The sequence below is a fragment of the Xenia sp. Carnegie-2017 genome, unplaced genomic scaffold (assembly GCF_021976095.1).
Source record: "Xenia sp. Carnegie-2017 unplaced genomic scaffold, XeniaSp_v1 HiC_scaffold_2, whole genome shotgun sequence".
Lineage (NCBI taxonomy): Eukaryota > Metazoa > Cnidaria > Anthozoa > Malacalcyonacea > Xeniidae > Xenia > Xenia sp. Carnegie-2017.
Genome location: NW_025813482.1, coordinates 8,907,243 through 8,931,964, shown reverse-complemented (window position 1 = coordinate 8,931,964; position 24,722 = coordinate 8,907,243). Strand labels below are relative to the sequence as shown.

At 32.5% G+C, this 24,722-nt stretch overlaps 3 protein-coding genes and 1 long non-coding RNA gene across 4 annotated transcripts; all 4 read left to right on the top strand.

Annotated features, from left to right (window-relative positions):
• The first annotated feature begins 6,973 nt into the window (after window positions 1-6,973).
• Window positions 6,974-8,221, top strand: LOC124440347 (acid-sensing ion channel 4-B-like). The gene is made up of 3 exons (XM_046990729.1): window positions 6,974-7,471; window positions 7,555-7,769; window positions 8,162-8,221. The coding sequence occupies exons 1-3, from the start codon at window positions 7,054-7,056 to the stop codon at window positions 8,219-8,221; spliced, it is 693 nt and encodes a 230-aa protein (XP_046846685.1). The 5' UTR covers window positions 6,974-7,053.
• Window positions 8,222-8,279: 58 nt separating this feature from the next.
• LOC124440349 (acid-sensing ion channel 1B-like) lies at window positions 8,280-23,895 on the top strand. The gene is made up of 6 exons (XM_046990732.1): window positions 8,280-8,307; window positions 8,553-8,612; window positions 9,052-9,208; window positions 10,501-10,592; window positions 22,215-22,353; window positions 23,351-23,895. The coding sequence occupies exons 1-5, from the start codon at window positions 8,301-8,303 to the stop codon at window positions 22,325-22,327; spliced, it is 429 nt and encodes a 142-aa protein (XP_046846688.1). The 5' UTR covers window positions 8,280-8,300; the 3' UTR covers window positions 22,328-22,353; window positions 23,351-23,895.
• LOC124440352 lies at window positions 12,471-13,064 on the top strand. Its single transcript, XR_006946661.1, has 2 exons — window positions 12,471-12,778; window positions 12,983-13,064. It is a non-coding gene; the product is annotated as an uncharacterized LOC124440352 (long non-coding RNA).
• LOC124440345 (acid-sensing ion channel 5-like) lies at window positions 15,527-20,695 on the top strand. Its single transcript, XM_046990727.1, has 5 exons — window positions 15,527-15,811; window positions 18,595-19,206; window positions 19,291-19,505; window positions 19,995-20,142; window positions 20,322-20,695. Exons 2-5 carry the CDS (start codon window positions 18,600-18,602, stop codon window positions 20,384-20,386), a joined length of 1,035 nt encoding a protein of 344 aa, XP_046846683.1. The 5' UTR covers window positions 15,527-15,811; window positions 18,595-18,599; the 3' UTR covers window positions 20,387-20,695.
• Window positions 23,896-24,722: the final 827 nt, after the last annotated feature.

Below are 24,722 nucleotides of genomic sequence, written 5' to 3'. Positions count from 1 at the left end.
GTGTAGTAATATTTAATCACGTGGTAGCTATACTGAAAATGTATCTCGAGTAAACAAAAATGTACTTAATTTTACCTTATTTTTAACTAGCTTGTATAATAAGTCACCTTTTACATTTATACATTTTGTGGTGAAAAACAGTCACAATCGCGCAAGCTTTAAATGACTACATCGTAAAAAAATGAACAAAAAGCTGAGTTCAACCCATTGAGAAATTCATAAATTCAATGTGGCAATGATCAACTTCATCTTGCGATCTGATTATTTTTCTTTTGTTTTATTTGATGTTTTGCGCAATGTAGTAATATGTTAATCAATAAATGTATTAATGTTTAATAAATCGAAACATGCTTCTCCTTAACATTCTTAACAGTTTATGGGCCAAGAAGTCTTGGACTCTGACATAGAAGGCTGTTTTTATTGATTATGTTGGACAGATTAGTATTTGGGGAGACGATCTTGGTTTGTGATTTCATAAATGAGCCGATTGACATTCCGTTACACTGACTGACTACGTCAATTTCAAAAAACAGCCGTTTTTGAAAAATTCAAAACCCTTTACAACTATCCAATCTACATTTAAGCATAAACCAAAAATATTTGTTTATTGGTTTGAACTTAATAAGTGTTTCGAATACTTGGTGTCTTCACGTTTTTAGAATCTTATTTTACTCACAAAAAAATTTACTTAGATTTTCAAGTGCTCACTGCGTGAAGATTTGTGCAAAGCTGGTGGTGGGATAACTTTTCAACTTTTCGCAGAACTCTTTCGTAAATTAGAGAACGAGGGAACACTCTAACTTAGTTAGATTATTGGAAATAGCTAATCATTTATATGCATGCAAAAAGCAATTAGCCACTTTTTTCATAATCAAAATCTTTTATCACTTGATCATCTGCAAACACGAAAGCATCCAAATCAAAGATCTTATTTATTTTTTTTAATACTTTGATTGGTTAAAAATACCGTAAGAAACTTTAGTTTATCATTCTAGAATACGCCGTTGTAAATGAGAGCAGAAGACAGCTGTAAACTGTAATCTGTAAAGGAAGGCAATGCTACAAAAAATTGCCGTTGGCTTTCTCATACAACTTTATCATAAAATCTTATGAGTTCACTACGTTTGACAAGTTTATAAAATTTCCAAAACATTCCAATTAATTTCAATATAGCACTAAGCAGTACCCGCCATTTATCAATTTTACGATTTTGAAACATTTTTCTCCTGTTCTCTTTATGATACCGTAATAGTTCTATCATCATACAACATTTATGCCTATTCTTGCATAAGGACAATCTTTTCTCTTTTTCTTCTGCAATTCTCAGCCGTTCATTATTTTATTTACTTTTTGAGTTGGAGACTGATTACATGAGCCCGGTAGCAAAGATTCAGCCAAGCGTTAAATGATTTTGGCAAATGGAAACGATTCAATACTTATCATTAGATTAATCGTCTTAAGCAATTTCACAATATTCTGATTTAATAACTTCTCAAAACAATCGATTTGCCCTAATTTGAGGATTACAATCGGAGTGACGTGTGGTGCTTCGAAAACAGTTGTATTTTTTAGCCTTGAAGTTTTTTCTCTTTTCAATCTCTTGAAATCATCGGGTCAGCTCGCCTCTATATATTCGGCCCTTATTTGGTTCATAACTGAATTTCTCAGCCAGTGGTTGTAATTTAAAAGAAAAATTTTGATTTGTATGGAGAAAAACTATTATTTCATAAGGAGAAGGTATTGTTCTTTGTGAGATACATCTTGCAAGATGTTGATTTACAATACAAAGGGAATTAAGCACAAACACAAATGTTGATAAAGACTAAACAATGACAGTAAGCACTAAGTATGAAACATTAGCATTAACATAAACACAAACATAAGCATAAGCAAATAGTATCACGAGAATAAAGACTTATTTTTCTCGCAAATGTTTATTTCACTCGTCTAAGACAGGGCAAGGTTTATCAAATGCATTTATTAAAATTAAAGAATTATAATTTCTATCGTGAACTTAATATCTAAGTTCATGTTTTCTGTTAGATAATCATTTTTAACAAACGTTTTCAGACAAACGCATATCGTTAGTCTTGATAAAACTAGACATAAAATAGAAATCATAGGGGATAACAAATTTAATTACTTTACAAATACCTTTACAAAGTCGGTTTCATTTCTCCCATTTAACTACAACATGAACATTACCATGACATCTTCGCAATCGTAGTTCAGTATTACTGTAAAACATTACACATTTACACGACCCCACGCCAAGGTCTTCAGACTGATCCATCAAATACAATTCATTTTCTTTTTGGTTTAACACCGAACTTTTTTTCTCTTCTCTTCAACCGAATCAAAAGCCATGGAATAATTATCAAAGCTTCACAACCGTGAAATTTCCCAAAACTTTAATCAGCACAGAAAAAATCGTGAAAGGTGATGTCTACATATACAGATAATACCCACAAGTAGTTTAGATATTTGATTGTTATCCTTATCCAACTTTATGCAGATTACAATAAATGATTTGTTTGAGGTGCAATGAAGAACAATATGGTATAGAAATGGTTAATCAAAGGAGCGAGAGTTATTGTTTGTTGTATTTCCTCATTAACCTATTTGGAAAGTGCATTTACATCAAGTATGTACTTCCTGAGCTATCTTCCAATCAAAATTTGCAAATCAAATTGCAAATCACAATTTTCAATAAAATAAACTCAGCATTATTCAATTGTTCCTTTGAACCAACTTGGGTAATTATGTATAAATTATCAGAAAAAGAGATTAAACTCATTTGTTGTTTTGAAATATGCAGAGAAAAAAGAATGAAAGAAAAAACGAGTCACGAGTTTCAAATGACATACAAGCTTCCCTGCCTAACAAAAAGGCGTAGCCTTCAATTTAATAACTCAGCAAAAATTTGCATTTTTTTGCTATAGGATTAAAAATATTAAAAATTGCCTTAATTTAATCGTTAAATGTTTGAAAGCAGAAAAATTAGTGAAGAAATAATGTGAATAAGCTGTGTGACATTGGTGTTAGAACTGTGGAACAATAAGAAAGCCATTTGAAACTCTATGGAAAAAAATTAGGGTGTTCAATGTGTCCCTGTAAAAAATTTCTGATTTTAATGCCTGGGTTAAAAAATTTGTATGAAATGATGTGAGCTACATGATTTGATTTTGTATGTTTTTCAAAATTTTGTCAGTAGAAGTATGTAAATTAAATCAAATATGCACAGCTTTCTATGAACTATATATTTGCTCACTATGAATATAAAAATACATTTCGGGTAAAGTTTGTTATAGACGTATGCATAAATTTAACTTGCGTTGAAAACTTCCATTTCTAAACGTCTAAAATGATAAATTACAGGTTAGACAGCTTGGATGTGACTTGTTTGATCATTGTGACAATAAGGTAACCTATAAGTGTGTTCAAAGTTGAGATAAAAGTTATAGTTGGATATGGTAATATCAGATATGTAAATATCATGTTCATTTCTGAATGTTCGTCTGTGGTTGGAGGTGGTGTATATGCATGGACAAATAGTCAAATACAACCAAATTATTCTAAGGCTTGAGAATCAGTCAACTCCGTTGCTCAAAAAAGCAACAAGTATCACCATTTTATTGTTATATGCTTATAGGAAACATGTAACACCTTTTTATAATGTGCATCCGTGGCTGGAAGCACAAAAGGTTTGCCATGTACAGGATTGTCACCGTCTATGACGAGCTGTTCCAAGCAAATACGATTCACCGTTGCACCTGTCACCGACAGTGGAGATATTCAATTTGAGCTATTCCCTCTTCATTCGCTATTACTGTTGGAATCCTTGCTTGTTCTTTTTCTCCCCTCATTAAAATGCTTAAATTTAGCAGGTAATCTTGCCTGACTGAGGTTAAGATGTATGCACGTGTACAATTTGACTGGTCGTCACAAACGTTGCCCTGTCATGTCACTTCTACAAGGTCGTAAATATTTCTTTTTACCTTGTTTGCTGCAACAGGGACTACAAACTTCCTTTACTTAGAAGGATGCGATAGCCTCATTTCATTCAACTGCCAATAACATTTTGTGAATAAATTTATGTAAAAAATTAATTACATATTCAAATATTAGATTTTTCCATAAACATAAAAATATGTATGGACTTTCTGATTTACTTTTCATGTTTCATAGTTTTTGTTTCTCTTACCATAGTACACAAAATGTATTATGTACATAACATACAAAAATTCACTTTCACGATTAAATCGTCAATTTTGGCGTTTATTCAATTCTTCCTAAGAATGTAGCTCTTTATGTCGCTATGTATCTGTTATATCAATAATTCAATTGTCCAATGTAGGTAAAATACAAGTATTTCCGTTCGTTTATGTATGTAAACATACAATTACTACTTACTAATCGTAACCGATTTTACAATAGTTCATTAATATCTGCAAAAAAATTTAAACAATAAAAAACATATCGTTTCTTTCAAATACAGAGAAAAAATTAGTTAAAAAAAGATAATCAGTAGTATAAATCGAGCGTATCTATGTTTTATCATAATAGGAAAATTATTGATAAATTTTTCTAAATACCAGAAAATGTAAAATTCATAATGCTTTTAGCTACTTATGTAAATATACCCAATTGACTGGTTCTTGTGTGCAATACATAGCTAGTCTTTATTTTTCAAAGAAATTTGAGCAGTAAAACATAAAAATTTTAATGGTTCTTAAAGACAGAATAATAAGATATAATATAAAAAAAATAAAACGTATATTTCGTATTCTGTATTCACGTTGTTTTGTTTGTCTCAATTTTTGCAATAATTGTGACAAATAGGTTTTGACATTAATTTTTAAATAAGCGTTTAACTTTTAAAACAGGTTGACTATATTTAAAGAACGTTGTCATAGTGTGATGTGTTTGTGGTCATGAGTGCCTGAGAGATGTTAAGTGAATGGTAATGAATATATAAAACATCACGTAAGGTAAGGTTTTTCAAGAAATTTAGATGATATATAAAAAAGTTATCAAGTCTATTTAACTGCCTGCGATAACTAGCATAATGTGCAAACCACAACACGTCTGATAGATTTTATTTGTTTAAGGGCCTGTTTATATGGAAGCCGAGCTGACCCGCTTAGCGAGATCTCACTTGGCAGAGGCGAGATCTTGTCTGCCAGGATGATATTTTTCTCTTGTAAACACGCAACTGCCGATCTAGCCCGCTTGCCGAGCTAAGTTTTAACTATTTGAGCATGCGTATGATAACATATTAAAATGGCAGACAACGTAAACGTGTAAAAGCCATCAATGGCAAAAGCGAGCAAAATAGACACGACAATGGTTCAAAGAATGAACTTTCACTGTGATTCAAAGATAATGGAGCATTTGATTGTTAATCTGTCTGATTATAAGTAGAAGATGCTTTATACAAGTTTTGATTTCGACCGCGTAAAACGTCTCGGCAAGCGAGATGAACGTCATATAAACACATCAAAAATTCATCTTGCTTACCGGGCTATCCTGCTAAGTGGGCCATATAAACAGCCCCTAAATATGACATTAACAAAATCTTTTAGAAAAGCATTAGATTTCCAACATCGCGGACTGCTGAATAATAAAATTAAACCTTTTCTCTTTTGCATGCTTTTAACTTTGTATAGATGGTATTTTTGTATGCCAAAATACGTTTACATAAGTGTATAAAAGTACTGAAATTGAAATTGACAGAAGTTTTTTTATGCGAGCAGACATGACATAAATTTTATGGTATTGGACATTTCCCATCGTCGACCCTTGATGTATCAAGCAACATAACAAATTAACATCGTTTCATTCAAATAGAAACATTAATAATGCAAATTGAGCTTTTAAATATCGACTATCAAGAAAACAATAATATCTTTTTGCATTGCGCTGTCTGGCAGGCTTTATATTGATGCCCCGAAGTGCACAATTTTATTAATGTCAGGCTGTCAGCTACATCAAAGTCGTATCAATCTTCAGAAGCAGAAGAAGCATCATTTCATGGTCTCTTAAAAATACTGAACGTTCAAAAAGCTTAGATTATTACTTTGCTTGGAGTGCTTATCTCACTAGATAACTGTATTAATTTACTGCATGGTTAACAAATAGATAACATTTAACCGTTGTCTATACAGTTATAGATACACGGGTATGACGTCATTTGTGATAAAAACGCAAAAAGCGGCCACGAAGCACCGGGTTACTACATAATATAAAATAAGTACGCAGACAGTAAATATAAAACCGAGAAAAAACTAACCAGAGAAAACTAAGAAAAATGAAGAGTTCTGCAAAGAACTGTTTTAGTACTTTTTTCAGAACTCTTCATTTTTCTTATTTTTCTCTGGTTAGTTTTTTGTCGATTTTCACTTTGGTTTCGCGGTTTTTATTTGGTTTCAGTTCATTCACCATGGCAATTGCTCTTTTTAAGGCAATATTCAAATTTGTCTCAACGGCAAAATCTCCGTTTTAGAGTAAATGTGCGTAGCCCCAATATATATACACTAAATAATAAGTTTTCATAACATTAAAGAACAAAGGCAATACTTCTTCGTACAGACCGAGCGAACTTAAGTTAATAATAAGTAATTTATCCAATTTCTTTGCTATTACAGAAAGCACTTTCACAAATGAATATTTTATAAATTTGAACAGTGAGTAAGACGAATTTCTGACAGGGCAAGATTTGGATAATTTGATTCAACAAGATATTGATTAATTTTACGTTTGCTATTTTATGCTTTGTTGAATGCCGTAACTAACCAACGTCTAATAAATCTTGCTGATGGTATAATCAATTTCTTTATGAAATCATCTTTCTCGCCCATAGAAATCATGCACTCTGATGAAATGAAGGAACTAAATGGAGGATATTCCAAGTTGAGTGTTAAAGAAAGAAAAGCATCTTGGCAGACACCTTTGGGAGGATTTTGTAGAAATTCATCATTACATGGCCTACATTACGTGTTTAAAAAACGTCCAGGATTACAACGCTTTATTTGGCTTATTCTGCTCGGTTTTATGTTTTCTTTATTCATATGGCAAACTTCAACAATTGCTCTGAAATATTTGGAATTTGATGTGACCAGTTCCATTGAATTGGTAACTGAAGAAGAAGTAAAATTTCCAGCCATTACATTTTGTAACTTCAACAAATACAGAAAAAGTTTTATTAAAGACACAGACTTTTACAAAGTAATTGAAAAAGCATACCGTCTTTATGAAAACGAGAACAACAGTGTCGATTGGACAAAATACCCCAAAGTAAATGATTTGAATATGACAACATTCATTTATGAAGTAGGCCATCAAATGGACTATGACGATAAAACTAAGAAAGGAATGCTTTATTATTGCACATGGAAAGGAGAAATATGCGATAAAACATATTTTAAACCGACGTTCACAGACATGGGTCTTTGTCACACGTTTACTCCAGGTAATTTAGTTTAGAGATATTTTTTATCAATTGTTTTTTTTGTTTGAAAATTACTATACCACAATTTTAATGAATTGTTACAGAGAAAAGCAACAACAATAACGTAGCTGCTCCAGGCAAACATTCTGGACTACATCTCAAGATGTCAGTGGAACAATCAGAATACATTGGATTTCTCGAGTTTTCAGCTGGATTAAAAATTAGAATACATGATCCAGATGAACTTCCTCTGGTTTCAGGATTAGGTTTTGCAGTAATGCCAGGATCTCATGTTTATGCAAGTATTACACGACAAAGGGTGAGTAGACAAGCTGAGCAGCCAATAATGCTGCTGCTGTTGTTTATAAATGGCTTGCTATGTCCTTTAAAACTACTTATTTAATTGTCGTTAAATACTGACTAAAAGTTAGTAAATTATATGAATATGTGACTTAATGATGAGCTTTTGATCAAACACGATTTCCTTTAAGTATATTTTCTACTGTATAAATACCATAAATGTACAACTCCCTTATGTGTTTTCCAACAATCTGGACGATTTTCTAGTGTCTAAAAGTGTATTTTCACTATATTTTATTATGAATGATATGACCATACAAATACACAAAACATTCATTAGCTTATAGCTACATTTACAGCATGAAATATGAGCAACGTATAATAGCAGAAAATATTGAATTATTATTTTAGACAATTTCGTTAAAGTCTCCTTATAAAACAATGTGCGAAGATAAAAACTTCCAGGAGTGAAAAAATATACTATTGCTGCTTGTTATGAAGTTTGTAAACAAACCTACATTGCAAAACATGCAAATGTCAACCATTTTATATGAGAGGTAATTGTATACTATATATTGCTAAATTTATGCATAGACGTAAAATATGCACGTACAATTAATCTCATTAAACAATAAAGCAAACCTTTTGAAATGTACTGAGAAATATAAGTATAGCTAGGAACAAGCAATGTATTTTATTGGAACAAAAGAAGTAATTGCTATCCCAAAATTACTAAATTAGTCTTGATGATTTTTAACCTATTTTTTGAATTCTAACAATTAATTTGACATCATTTTTTTAGATATAAAGTACAAGCCATGTAACGTTAAACAATATTTAAGCTGTGTGTTTCTCTTGGAAGGTTAGTATAAAACAGAGGTGTCATGATATAGACAATCACTTTACATGACTGAAACATTTTGTCAGTAGTCTAACCCTGTTAAAGAGGGAAAGACAAATCATTTTAAAATAACAGAATTGCGCTTGCTCGGCCTTTTATCACTCTCTGCTTGTTTATAAATTTTTAATCAAACATACAAAAGGTTATACCTTAAACGATATTTGATAAAGGTAAAGAGTAGAGAGAGTGTGAAAGTGTAGCTGAGAGAGAGAGAGAGGAAAGGTGAGGTTAAAAATACGAGGAGGATGGTTTATTATATTTTATGTATATTCAATTGTTGATACGTTGAAAGAAGAATCACATGTAAAAGATTTCCTTGTATAACCTGATTAACCAGTTTGTCAAAAACTTTAAAATAAATGCAATGTGATATGAAATCATCATTTGTGCAAATTTACAGAAAACTATTCCAGTTCGTTGGACAGTCATAAATGTGAATGTTCCGAATCATGTGACTCAATGAAATATGACCCGTATCTTTCCTATGGCTCCTTTCCCAATGTCGCATCAGCAGCACTTTATTCAACTTCCGAAAATACAACATTAGAAACTTTCAGGTAATGTGACTTGCTTTCAATGAAGAAATTTTTTTGATTCTTTTGTGCATCAAAAACTTTATATCACGTTGAACACATTTATTTCCTTATTACTGCGTGGGTCACTAAAATAATCTTTTGTTTTAAGAAATGCAACCAAATGCTCTAAATCCTATTAATAATCTCAAAATCCGTCTTTCCAAGTAGTTCTTCGATGCCCCATTTTACCTGAATCAATAGTCTTTTTAAAGGCCTGTTCACACTTGACGGATACGATTTTGTCGTATACAAAAAAATCAGATCGCGTGAACACATATAAATTGAGTTTCCTACAGTCAGATCAAGTACAAAAATACGCGAAATATATCAATAAATTCACTGGATAATGCAAATATCTGCCACTACTATAAATATCTAAACGAATATAAATGTCAACATGCAAAATTATCGGACCGTCTGAACAAGCAGCCAAAAGTCGAACCGAAACAATCGGATCATGTGAGCGGGCTTTAACAAATTGTAAACCACAAAGCTCTTAAACATCATAACATTGTCTCAATGCTCTTTCTACTTTTCTCTGCTGAACAACACAGATAGGTAGAAAGAAATTGAGATTGAGAGCCTAAGTTTTGGTCTTATTCTATGCTTTTTTCTTGATCATAACTATCTCCAATTTCGGGCGACACTTTTTAAAATAACATTTCTATCTAATTTTGTTTTTCTCTTTTGTCCAGTTTTCTTACCATATTCTATCAAAGCTGCTTTTCTCGTTAATAAAAACGAGCTACTTGAATGATTTAAAATAGCTAAAAGACGATTTTGTTCAAACTGGAATGAACTGCTTCGATTCAATTTTTATTCATGTTTCATGTTAATACACTATGCATTTCATAAAATAAGAAGGACTCTACAATTTATGGTAATAATCTTTTCCACATGCATGAGAGGAAAGTAAGATAATATTTATTTACAAATTTTATTCATGTTTCATGTTAATACACTATGCATTTCATAAAATTAGAAGGACTCTATAATTTATGGTAATAATCGTTTCCAAATGCATGAGAGGAAAGTAAGATAATATCTATTTACAAATTTTATTCATGTTTCATGTTAATACACTATGCATTTCATAAAATTAGAAGGACTCTATAATTTATGGTAATAATCGTTTCCAAATGCATGAGAAGAAAGTAATATAATATCTATTTACAATCAATATAATGCAATTTATTGCAAAACACTTACATCTTACTAAATTGTTATAAATATGTTAAGCACTTTGCTTATGTATTTGTATAACATAATTTTAGGACAAATATGGTTGCAATTGACATCTTCTACGAAGATCTGAATTACAAATCTCTCAGACAAGATCCAGCATATACCTTACAAAGTTTACTGGGTAAATTTTCATTATGGTCGCGTGACTGTGGTCATGGACAGGAATGATTACTTTAACAAAATGGACGCACTTGTTAACGACAGACAAACGTACGAACAACTCAAACGAGACCCAACACCATCACTAGTACGCAAACTTAACAGCAAGATCTTCTCTATGAGAAAATCTAACATTATATCTGAACGTATTTACTATCGACTCAGATGTTCAGTACCACGACCACCCAGACTATACGGACTACCAAAACTTCACAAACCACAAATACCCATGCGACCAATTGTATCATTCTGCGGTTCGCCTACTTACGAACTTTCAAAGTACTTGACTAACATACTGCAACCACTTACAAACAAATCAAAACACAAGCTACAATCCACTGAAACTTTCATTAAAAAACTGTGCACTATACAAATACCGGACAACTATATACTAGTGTCTTTTGATGTGAAATCACTATTCACCAGTATTCCACTTAATCTGGCACTTACTTGTACAAAAACCCTCATTACAAACACCACGGACGTACTGCCATTACCGACAGAAGACATTATGGAGTTACTAGATCTCTGCCTCACCTCGACTTACTTCCAATACAAAGGAACACACTACAAACAATTACATGGGACAGCAATGGGCTCGCCCGTTTCTGTTATAGTTGCTGAAATTGTAATGCAATCTATAGAGGAACGGGCACTCATGACTTACAAACATGCACTACCTTTTTGGTTTCGCTACGTAGATGACACAATCACAGCACTACATGCAGACGAGATTGATGACTTCCATACTCACATCAACAAACAGAACAGCCACATACAATTTACCAAAGATGTCGAAGAAAACGGAACTCTTCCTTTTCTCGACTGTTTGGTAAAACATGACAATCAAAACTAGGAACAACAGTTTATCGCAAGCCAACACATACTGACCGACTACTAGACCAATCATCTTACAACCCTACATCACACAAAGCCACCACAATCAGAACATTAACAAGACGTGCACAAATCATATGTGATTCACCGGACGCTCTACAAAACAAAACAACTATCTCAAACGTGTTTTGACAAAAACAACTATAACTCTGACTTTATCAAACGCAACACTTACAAACCCAACGAACCCAACGAAACGAAGAACTCAGTGACAACAGGAACGATACCTTACATCAAAGGTACGTCTGAGACTATCTCGCGTATCTTACGACCATACAACATACGTGTCGCACATAAACCAATCACAACGTTACGACAAGTACTAACGAACATAAAGGACAAAGAAAAACCCAACGAACGACAAGGTGCAGTTTACAAAATAAACTGCTCCGACTGCCACGCCTCCTATATCGGGGAAACTGGCAGGAACTTAAACATAAGACTTACTGAGCACAAACGAGCTACTAAGAAACAAGACAAAACTAATCACATTGCCGAACATCACCGAATCACAAAGCACAACATTGACTGGGACTTGGCAAAATGCATCACTTATAGTACTGACTATAGACAACGGCTTACATTAGAAAGTTGGTATACCAACTTGGAAGAAACCCCCCTGAACAGATCACAGCAATTACCGGCACCTTACAAACGACTTATTCACAATACAAACAAACGATCAACTAAAAACATTACACTTCAAACTAATTCACAATGACAATACACAATTGACACCCACACACTACAACTAAAAACGTCACACCTAAATGACACATCACAACTAAAAATAAAATATTTCACTTCACACTAATCCACAATGACAATACATATTTCCTGCACATTTCCTGTACACACAATACAATGACGTAAGAACCAGACAACAAATACGGCTAACCTGACGTTTACTCCTCATTTGACTCTGAAGATGACTACCGCTAAGGTTGTCGAAACGTCAGTCAACAACAACAAAAACAGTCCTTCTCAGGACTTTATTAACCTGGGCGATCATCTTTATACCATTATTACTGATTTTTATCGATGTCTTCGATAGCACGTTGCGTTTGCTAAAGTTTCACTGTACTAAATGGTGTATTATGTACTTTCAACAGGTTGTTACTCGAAGTAAACAGTTTAGGAAACATTCAAGAAATGAAAGAATACGACAATATTTTTATGGAGTGAAGAATAATTTCTATCCTCACACGTTTGAATTGAAATTTTCCGACGTCAAAATATTTAAAATTGGAGGTTTGTCAAGATCTTTGTTTTCTCTTTTTTTACGTTGGAGTTTCGACTCTCTCGACTTTTCACAATTGCACTAATGAATACTACCGTAGTTCTTGTTTAGACTTGAACTTTGCCCTCAGCTCTCCGTTTTCCACCCTCCTGTTTTGATGCACAGCTCTATTATCGGCTAAACATTTTCTAGCTTCAGTCTTGTTTTTTTTCAAGCGCCTGCAGTGCCCGATTCTTGTTTACCCATTGGAATGCAAAAAGATGATATTGAAACAAAGCTAGTTCCAATGCAGCCAGGTATGAAATGCGTTTTGCGTTCCTGACATTGTTGAGTCTTTTTTCTAATTTTCATCGTTCATGCAGGAAAAGATCTTCTCCACTGTGTCATGGGACTTAGTATGGACTTAGTATCTTGACGAAGATCTATTAAGGACAAACTTAGCTGGATATATTGTTACGTAAGGATAAATTTAGTATACTTGAGGGGGGGAGCGTTTAAAGGCGACATTTTCATTTTTTCTGGACTGGGTAACATGTATAACCATTGTAACATGTATGACCATTGTATGACCATTGTAACATGTATGACCATTGTAACATGTATGACCATTAACCATTGTAACATGCATGACAATGTGGTTGAGTAAAATATGCATTATACGTAAATTGAAGCGATCGTTATTTGTTTATTGTTGGGCAACACTTCATCTAACTTTCAAAATCAAAACAAAAATAATTGTAATTCAAGACGTAATTATTGTTAGAGGCTTTAGTCCATTAAAATCCATATCCTATTTTTCAAATTAACATAAGGTTTTGACGTATTTAACAAGTGTTATTTTTATTTAGAACGGATATTGATATGGAGCGTCAACAATTTAAGATTCTTTCTCCTGCCCCAAGACCATTACCCAGGAATTTTCTTCTTCTTAGTGATGTAAAATTTATGGATATAAAGTAAGTAGAAACTTTACATCCTCATTTCATGAAAATATTGAAATATTGTTTGTAGAAAATGTAACCTTATCAGAAAATTATTGTTGTTTTTACATTCTTCGTTTCAAATGAATTATTTTTCATTAACTTCCAGACAGTTGTGATTTTAATAAATTTTATACTTACATAACGTAAGCATATGTAAATGATCGTTTGTGAGCATAAGTAACATGTAAAACGGTATCAGTAGGAAATTGGTAACAAAAACAGACGACGTTTAGAACTGTTAGACTTCTACCAAAAAATACATGTTGTAGTGTATAATTATGTTCTGGGCTGTCAATCCTGGTCCACGTCTTTTAAACAATGAAAGATAAATTGCTTGCTGTGCTATCTTAGGATTTTATTGAAAGTTTTCTGAGTTTCACATCTCTGTGCTGAAATTATTGCAGGAATGATTGTTAGAAGAAACGTTAGTAATGTAAGTTTCAAGATATGATGTGGTTGATTGTATAAACTATTAATTAAATCGACATACCTAGAGTGTGTCCAAAAGTTTATCTTGTTTGGTAAGATAACTACGGATTAGTTCTCTTTGTTGATGGTCTCCTTATTGAAAATCGTGTACGTGCTGCTTCCAGGATCTTAGTAAACTGCTTTTGATAAATCTATCTTTTTGAACTTTTTCCTTATGAGTTGTACATGAAGTATCCCTACCAATTTTCGTTGAGGAAGATGCTTTTCTGATAGCCTGCTGTGGAGGAATAACACACAACCATTTTATTCCTCGAAATACTTTTTATTTTTTGGTCAATGTTCCAAAATTTGCTCAATTAGAAATTTGGAAACTATTTACGGAGGCCGAAAACAGATTTTCTGACAAGAATGTTCCTGTGAGAGTGCCATATCTCAACAACATTCTTTCTTTGAGACGAACCAGGTGGAAATGCAATAGACAGTTGTACGTCATACTTCATAGTAATAATTGTGTCTTTGTCAAAATGTCAGTCGTGTAAAATGAAGCACTTTTTGTTAAAGTATGTGATTCTTTAACGTATAATCAATTCATTCACTTTCTATGTTGAAAAGTGTGGTTCAAGCGTTCGATTGCAGATCATCAAAAATAGATATCTCGTGTGTTTAATTGACTTCTTTCTATCGCATCATCTCGTTTTTTTCTCGCGACGTTCTTCGCTATTTTTGTGTTCATTGCATCTAAACATAAAGAATGTTTTTAAAAGTGCATTTTCATAGTATCATGAATCCATGCTTTGCAAAGCCTACTCGCAGCCAAAATCTGTGTCTGTAAGGGGAAGGCGGGGAAGGGGTTCAATATACTTATGAACAAAAGCATCATCAAAGGAAACGATGTTCGGTGGTTGATTCATAATGTCATATGAATTTACAGTGAGAGATCACTTAATTGAGAACAACAAAACAAAACTAAGCCTAATCATGCAAGCCTATACGGACTTCTGAGTTTTCAATTTTTATATTTGTTTTGTTGCATGTCGAAATATTCAGTTTATTACTTTTATCATTATTATATCTTATGTCAACTAACGTTGGTTAAGCACAATCAGATGTTAGCTATATTTACATAGAACGCTTTGATAGCATCCCATTTTGTCAACTTGGCAAGTGGGAGGAAACCAGAGCTTCAGAGAAATCCCTCGACATTCAGTAGTTCTACAACATTATTATTTCTCGTATAACTACTCGTGTGTTGACAGTAGACGACGTTTTACATTGAAAACTTAGATAATTCTAATATAAAAAATCCTTAACTAGACTACGTGCGTTGCCACATTGCAAGGACTTTTATCTCGACGCATTAAAATCTTTCGTCGAGATAATCTAAACAAAAAGTCACGTAAAATAGTCGTGATTTCTTTTTATTGGAACTATAGGAGGCCACAGTCACATAATAGACAAAACAAATTCGCTAATTATTTGCACGCTCAATTAAGATTCGATTGACAGTTTTATTCCATGGATCTGATTTCGTAATATAAACTAAAGGTTTTAAGATTTTTGTACAGTAAGATAAAACGAAGCGTAAATTACATCTGCTAACGGAAACTAAAGAGGTGAAAACGTCGTAACCAGGTAAGCAACAGATAACTGCTTGATAAGTTGTAATTATAAAAAGTAGCGGAACATATTGTACGTAGCTACATTTCATTCAATTGTTGTAATTTAATTTATATCTAATTCTGTGTTCCAAATTATTGGTATATAGTATAGTCCTAAAATATTGAGCTTCCAAGCTTCTTTGCTTGGAAGAGTTAAATTTGCTTAGAAGGAATAAGGAGAAGAGGTAGTTTTACCAAAAAATGTTTTCAAACATTAAATTGTGCAGAGTTGCAAACAATCACTGTCTAGTCGCTTAAATTCCTAAAGTCAACAAACCATGTATAAATGTGATCAGAAAATGTCTTTCAAAATGCAAATCTCCCATTAACTTTTGATCAATGTGTCAAAGAGAAGAGCCTCGAGGTAAATATTAATATTTATAATGAATTCTTATCTGAGTTAATAATCACTTTACATTACTGAAAGGTTTCGTAGTACGATCGCCCAGAGGCTCACAGTGTATTATGTTTTCTTACACTCCATAAATTACATTTTACTGTCTTGTAACGCTTTTTAACAGTCCAGTACAATTTTTTAATGATCAGTCCATTAAAGTTTTTTAATTAATTTTATATAAATTTGTTTGATCTTCGTTTCCATATTTGGTCATTGACTAACTCGTACGCATTGGATTAAAATACATGGAAACGCAACCTTTAATAGAAAAGCTTAATAAGTTTTTGAAGCCAATTCTTACATCCAGACACGCTAGATTACATAATGTAACACACATTTCATAAACACATATGGAAAAGGTCAACAGCCTGAACTCTCTTCGTTGAACTAAATTTCTTTCAGTCTTCAATGACACACATAATTTTTCAAAATTTTGAATTATTCGTTCAATCATTGTCTACAAGTAAAATATACGAGTTTAAAGCTTCTTTTTCTATAGTTGGGGTCGTGAGTCAAGTTCTGCCCTCAGTACTTTAGCAAATTCCCTAAATTCGCCATTTGTATCTTCCGCAACCATGGCAACATTGTGATTAAACTAATCGATATCTGCTTCCACTTTGCAATTAAAAAAGTACATGTTGTCAGGACTACCTCTTGGACTGTTAAAATCAAATATACTCGGAGATATTATACGTTAGTTCCAACTTTGAGCATTGTTGTTAAGTTCTTGTCGCAGAATATCCATAAAACAAAATCGTATGCAGTCTACTTGAATTGGATACATCATTAAATAATCCTATATCACGAAGATCTTTAAAGAAAATTTTCTACAAACCAGGACTTTCTCTCACTAGATGTGACCAATAGGCCTCAATTCGTTGATTTTACGTCGATGTTCCAATGTTAAAGTTTGAAAGTCCAGCGTATGCGTCATTGTGGCCAGAGCGTAGAAATGTGTGTATAGTCTCGACCACACAGTGTTCCGCCGTTCCATCGTTTAACAACTCCACCCTCTAACCTGACTGCATCCACGTAATATTTAGCAATTACTTCAGGCTTTTTTATTTGTTGGTCCTACTTCTAACCATATTAGCCATCTTGAGTAGCCATAAATACAGACGTGAATACTGAAATCGTATGACTGGAGTTTATCGTGACCGTCTGTATGCCAAAAGAAATTCGGTCCGATACCTGAATACAATCTTCTACGAAGATTTTTTTCTACGATTTTCTACACCGACTGAATCAAGCTCCACCAACAGTTTCCTCTTTACGGTTTCCCTTCTCACAGTTAGCCGTTTTTGTCGCAGTTTTTGCCACAATTTTCGATAGCCTTTAAAACACCCGCTCTAAGATAATTCTTCGTCGATTGCAGCCTTGATTACATCTCTATTCTCTTCTTCTTGGTGTGGTCGCCTACAAAGGTGCAAAGACACCAATCTTTGCTTTAGCGTTGACAAACTTATTGTAATGTCATGAAGTCATAAGTATTCTATTATTTCAAGTTTTGTGCATCCTTAGTTGAAATATTATTTGATGAGATCTTTTTCTTCATAATGATTCTCCATGTTCATACAGGGGGTATAGTTTTTTAGCGGCATATTTATTTTTAATTTTGAAATTTACATTCGAATTCATCAGCGTCTTTCAATGCCTATTTTTATTTAAAAAAGAGAGCCTAACCATACAAAAATATTAAAAAAATTGTTGTAAATAAATTTACTGGACTGGGTTAAAATTTTACAAGATTTATGTCAAAAAGCTTTACGGGACTGTTAAAAAGCGTTACAAGACTATAAAACGCGTTACTGGAGTATAAGAAAATATAATACGACTGTGAGCCTTCTGGGCCATCGTAGGTACATATAATGGTGAATAAAACACATAAGCCCAATTTTCCTAATTTAAATCTTCAATAAACTACTGGAAACTGTCAGAAGGAGCATAAAGACTGAAAGTGATGGTTATAGCAGCCAACATTAGTGCTTCTCACACATTTCACGCTCAAATAGCGCTTTCATCCCAGCAGGGCTTAGGACCATTAGCGATAATTTTGAATCCGATAAGCTTTTTATAAGCGACATTCCATGATGGATTTTTAAAGAAATCGCTTGTTCATTCGCATCCAAGTATTTTATTATAAAATGACCACGTCAAGAAAGTAAAATTACGTAATATTTTTTGTTGTTGTAGAAAGCACTTCAACAGTTTAAATACTTTATGAATTTCAACAAATACTATTACTATTTTTTGAGTGCAGTTATTGTCCAACATCTTTGATACTTTTTTTGGAAAAAAATGTATTGGGATTATTGATAGTGTTATAAAATTATTTATAAAATCATCTTTCTCGCCTATAGAAATCATGCATTCTGATGAATTAAAAGAACTAAATGAAGATCATCCTAAGTTGAGTGTAAAAGAAAAAAGAAAGCATATTGCTCGACACCTTTGGGAGGATTTTTTGGGAAATTCAACATTACACGGCCTTCATTATATATTTGAAAAACGTCCAGCATTACAACGCTTTATTTGGCTTATTCTGCAAGCTTGTATGTTTTCTTTGCTAATATGGCAAACTTCAACAATTGCTCTGAAATATTTGGAATTTGATGTGACCAGTTCCATTGAATTGGTAACTGAAGAAGAAGTAAAATTTCCAGCCATTACATTTTGTAACTTCAACAAATACAGAAAAAGTTTTATTAAAGACACAGACTTTTACAAAGTAATTGAAAAAGCATACCGTCTTTATGAAAACGAGAACAACAGTGTCGATTGGACAAAATACCCCAAGTTCAATGATTTGAATATGACAGCATTCATTTATAATGTAAGCCATCAAATGGACTATGACGATAAAACTAAGAAAGGAATGCTTTATTATTGCACATGGAAAGGAGAAAAATGCGATAAAACATATTTTAAACGGACGTTGACGGACATGGGTCTTTGTCACACGTTTACTCCAGGTAATTTAGTTTGAAAATATTTTTTATTGCTCGTTTATTTTTGTTTCAAAATTACTACATCACAATATTAATGAATTTTTACAGATAAAAGCAACAACAATAAAGTAGCTGCTCCAGGCAAACATTATGGACTACATCTTAAGATATCAGTGGAACAACCAGAATACATTGGATTTCTCGAGTTTTCAGCTGGATTAAAATTTAGAATACATGATCCAGATGAACTTCCTCTGGTGTCAGGATTAGGTTTTGCAGTAATGCCAGGATCTCATGTTTATGCAAGTATTACACGACAAAGGGTGAGTAGACCAATTGGGCAACAAATAATGTTGCTGTTGTTTATAAATGGCTTGCTATGTCCTTTAAAACTACTTATTTAATTGTCGTTAAATACTGACTAAAAAGATAATAAAGTATATGAATATGTGACTTAATGATGAGCTTTTGATCAAAAACGATTTCCTGTAAAGTACATTTTCTATTGTGAAAATACCAGGAATGTACAACTTTATCTTTGACTGTTTTCCAATAGTCTGGACGATTTTCTACTGTGATATTTCAAATAAGTGGCTTACAAATGTTTATTGAATAGGATAAACGGTACTTTCTATAAGTATTGTTATATAAAAACTGAATTTGATGTATAATTGTTTTATAAAGTGTACATTATGTTAGTGATTAAGACGAGCATTGATTCTTGACTTGGCAAACATGGGAAATACTCAGTACATTTATGGCATCTAATAATAGAAATGTTATAGCAGAAAATCTTGAATGATTATTTTTAGACAATTTCGTTAAAGTCTCCTTATAAAACAATGTGCGAAGATAAAAAACTTCCAGGAGCGAAAAAATATACTATTGCTGCTTGTTATGAAGTTTGTAAACAGAACTACATAGCAAAATCATGCAAGTGTCAACCATATTATATGAGAGGTAATTGTATACTATATATTGCTAAATTTATGCATGGACCTTTTGTCTTTTCCCTTTCAATGTAGAATAAGTTGAATGTGTTTTATTAACATACATGATAAAAGTAATTATCTCTCAAAAGTTTGTAACGTAGTTTTGAGGAGTCTTTTTGAGTTCTTAATTTGACATCATTTTTTTAGATATAAAGTACAAGTCATGTAACGTTAAAGAGCATATAAACTGTGTGTTTCCCTTGGAAGGTTAGTACCCAAACGATGCAATTTAACTGTTATATATTAACACTAAAGCTTGGAAGTCTATGATAAGTAAGAGCTATGATATAAAGGTATGAGAGAACAACCTCTTTACACGATGAGAAATTTTTGGCAGTTATCTAACCCTGTTATAGAGAAAGAACGCATTTGTTTTTGAAAAACTAACAGACTTTCACTGGCTTTATATTTTATTACTCTCTGATATCTAATAAATTTTACTAATCAAAAACAAAACGGGTGATAACTTGAGTCAAGGGTAATGAGAATAGGAACGAGTTGTTGAGAGAGAAGAAGGAAAGAGAAGTTAAAAGGGAGATGCAGGAAATAAAAAAAGGATGATGCATTTAATACATATTCTATTAATGATACTTTGAAAGAAGAATCGCAAGTAAACAATGTGAACGATTTCCTTGTATAACCTGATTAACCAGTTTGTCAACTTGAAAATAAATTCAATGTGGTATGAAATCATCATTTTTGCAAATTTACAGGAAAGTATTCCAGTTCGTTGGACAGTCATAAATGTGAATGTTCCGAATCATGTGACTCAATGAAATATGACCCGTATCTTTCCTATGGCTCCTTTCCCAATGATGTGACAGCAGCACTTTTTTCAACTTCCGAAAATACAACATTAGAAACTTTCAGGTAATGTGACTTGCTTTCAATGGAGAAATTTCTTTTCATTCTTCTGTGTATCAAAGACTTTATATCACATTGAACACATCATACTTGTGTCACTGAAATCATCGTTTCTTATTAAGAAATGCCATCAACTGCTCTAAATACAATTTTTTCAACCACAATTTCTCAATCATATGAGTAATCTTTAAATCTGTCTTTCTAAGTAATTCTTAATGAATTTATTGCTAACCACAAAGCTCTTAAACATAATAACACAACGTTGTCTCAAAGCTCTTCTTACTTTTCTCTATTGCTAAACAACACATGCAGAATGTAGGATAAGAAACTTACTCTTTACTTTCTTGAGTTTCTTCTTAATTTTAACTATATCCAATTTCTTGTTACCAGATTCTCGACTCATTCCAACTTAACATCTGATTAACTTGCTACAGTCCGAACTTATTTTCAGATTAACTTTAACTTGGCTTTGTGATTGTAAGCACATGCATTTGTCCCGGCAGACATTCACAACGAATAATAATTTCTGCACATTCCAACGTATTCATTCAACAATGATTTCAACTTTTCAATCTTTCTACCACTTTCAAAATAATCTTTCTATTTAATCTAGGTTTTCTCATTTCTCCAAAGCTGCTTTTTTTATTAATGAAAACAAATTAATAGTATGATTCAAAACAGCTAAATGACAATTTTGTACAAACAGGAATAACCTGCTTTGATTAATTTTTATTTACGTTTTGTTTGAATTCTCTATGCATTACATATAATAAGTAGGATTCTACATTTTATGGTACTATTCTTATCCACATAAACAAGAGAAAAGTCTGACGGAAAATATCGATTTACAATCCATAATGCAATTTATGGCTAAACACTTACAACTTACTAAACTGCTAAAATAAAATTTGTTTAACGTACTTGTATTACATGTTTGTAGGAGAAATTTTCTTGCCATAGATATCTTCTACGAAGATCTAAATTACAAAGTTCTCAGACAAGATCCGGCATATACCTTACAAAGTTTACTTGGTAAATTCTCATTATTTCATCATTATCAAATAAATCTTCTGTTTATTAATTCATAAGACTCTGGAGTCCTAGACAGATAAACCCCGTAAGCCCCGTTGAATTTGATAGGAACATACATTGGTCTAAATTTTTTATCTTTTTTAGGTGAAATTGGTGGCTTAATGGGTTTGTTTCTTGGTGCAAGTATTTTGACATGGACAGAGTTTGTTGATGTTGCAGTCATGATGATTTTGACTCGCCTTGGCATTCATAAATAGTCTGTATACATACATCTTTGATTTATGTGAGTGTTATGTAAGTTATAGAGAAGTTGAAAAGACTCGAGAGTTCTCACAAACGTCTCCAAGGTTTGCATATGCCTGTGCAAACGCGAAAAACATCTTTTATTTCTTTTATATAGTAACAATAATGGAAAACAGACAAATTTAAAACAATGGGGTCAATTTTTCTTTTAAAATGGTTCATTATTGATTTCCAAATTCTCACTAATTGATTGACTTGAATTGTTGAGCTCAGATCGGTTTGCACAGGCTAATGCAAGCACAGCTATAGACCAATCAGCGCACGCGTTTTATTGTTTTTATTTTATAAACGTAACCATAGCAAATACTGAATATAATATGCTACGTTTGTATGTTACGAAAGTCCTCGATATTTTATCAAAAAGACCAATGGCAACTTGAAATAATGAAATTAATTTTTAATTTGTTGAAGCACGTGATCAAATATTACTCTGACGCAAACAGAAGAAACATAACAAAAAAAGTTAGAACAAAATAATCTTCTTTGTATGGCACCTTATAATTCATTAGAAAATCATGTCCATGTTTATAGATATCAACTGGCTTATGAATATACTTTCATACAATTGATAATTATTTTCATATTTATAAAGACATGTCACGTGGTGTAGTAATATTTAATCACGTGGTAGCTATACTGAAAATGTATCTCGAGTAAACAAAAATGTACTTAATTTTACCTTATTTTTAACTAGCTGGTATAATAAGTCACCTTTTACATTCATACATTTTGTGGTAAAGAACGGTCACAATCACGCAAGCTTTAAATGACTACATCGTAAAAAAATGAACAAAAAGCTGAGATCAACCCATTGAGAAATTCATAAATTCAATGTGGCAATGATCAACTTCATCTTGCGTTCTGATTATTTTTCTTTTGTTTTATTTGATGTTTTGCACAATGTAGTCATATGTTAATCAATAAATGTATTAATGTATAATAAATTAAAACATGCTTCTCTTTAACATTCTTAACAGTTTATGGGCCCAGAAGTCTTGGACTCTGACATAGAAGGCTGTTTTTATTGATTATGTTGGACAGTTTAGTATTTGGGGAGACGATCTTGGTTTGTGATTTCTTAAATGAGCCGATTGACATTCCGTTACACTGACTGACTACGTCAATTGCAAAAAACAGCCGTTTTTGAAAAATTCAAAACCCTTTACAACTATCCAATCTACATTTAAGCATAAACAAAAAATATTTGCTTATTGGTTTGAACTTAATAAATGTTTCGAATACTTGGTGTCTTCACGTTTTTAGAATCTTATTTTACTCACAAAAAATGTTACTTAGATTTTCAAGTGCTCACTGCGTGAAGATTTGTGCAAAGCTGGTGGTGAGATAACTTTTCAACTTTTCGCAGAACTCTTTCGTAAATTAGAGAACGAGGGGCGCTCAAACTTAGTTAGATTATTGGAAATAGCTACTCATTTATATGCATGCAAAAGGCAATTAGCCACATTTTTCATAATTAAAACCTTTTATCACTTGCTCATATGCAAAAACGAAAGCATCCAAATCAAAGATCTTTTTCTTTTTCAAGTGCTTTGATTGGTTAAAAATACCGTAAGAAACTTTAGTTTATCATTCTAGAATACGTCGTTGTAAATGAGAGCAGAGGACAGCTACAAACTGTAATCTTTAAAGGAAGGAAATGCTACAAGAAATTGCCGTTGGATTTTTCATACAACTTTATCATAAAATCTTATGAGTTCACTACGTTTGAAAAGTTTATAAAATTTCCACAACACTCCAATTAATTTCAATATAGCACTAAGCAGTACCCGCCATTTATCAATTTTACGATTTTGAAACATTTTTCTCCTGTTCTCTTTATGATACTGTAATAGTTCTGTCATCATACAACATTTATGCCTATTCTTACATAAGGACAATCTTTTCTCTTTTTCTTCTGCAATTCTCAGCCGTTCACTATGTTATATACTTTTTGAGTTGGGACTGATTACATGAGCCCGCGGTAGCAAAGATACAGCCAAGCGTTAAATGATTTTAGCAAATGGAAACGATTCAATACTTATCATTAGATAAATCGTCTTAAGCAATTTCACAATATTCTGATTTAATAACTTCTCAAAACAACCGATGTGCCCTAATTTGAGGATTACAACTGGAGTGACGTGTGGTGCTTCGCAAACAGTTGTATTTTTTAGCCTTGAAGTTTTTTCTCTTTTCAATCTCTTGAAATCATCGTGTCAGCTCGCCTCCATATAATCGGCCCTTATTTGCTTCATAACTGAATTTCTCAGCCAGTGGTTGTAATTTAAAAGAAAATTTTGATTTGTATGGAGAAAAACTATTATTTCACAAGGACAAGGCATTGTCCTT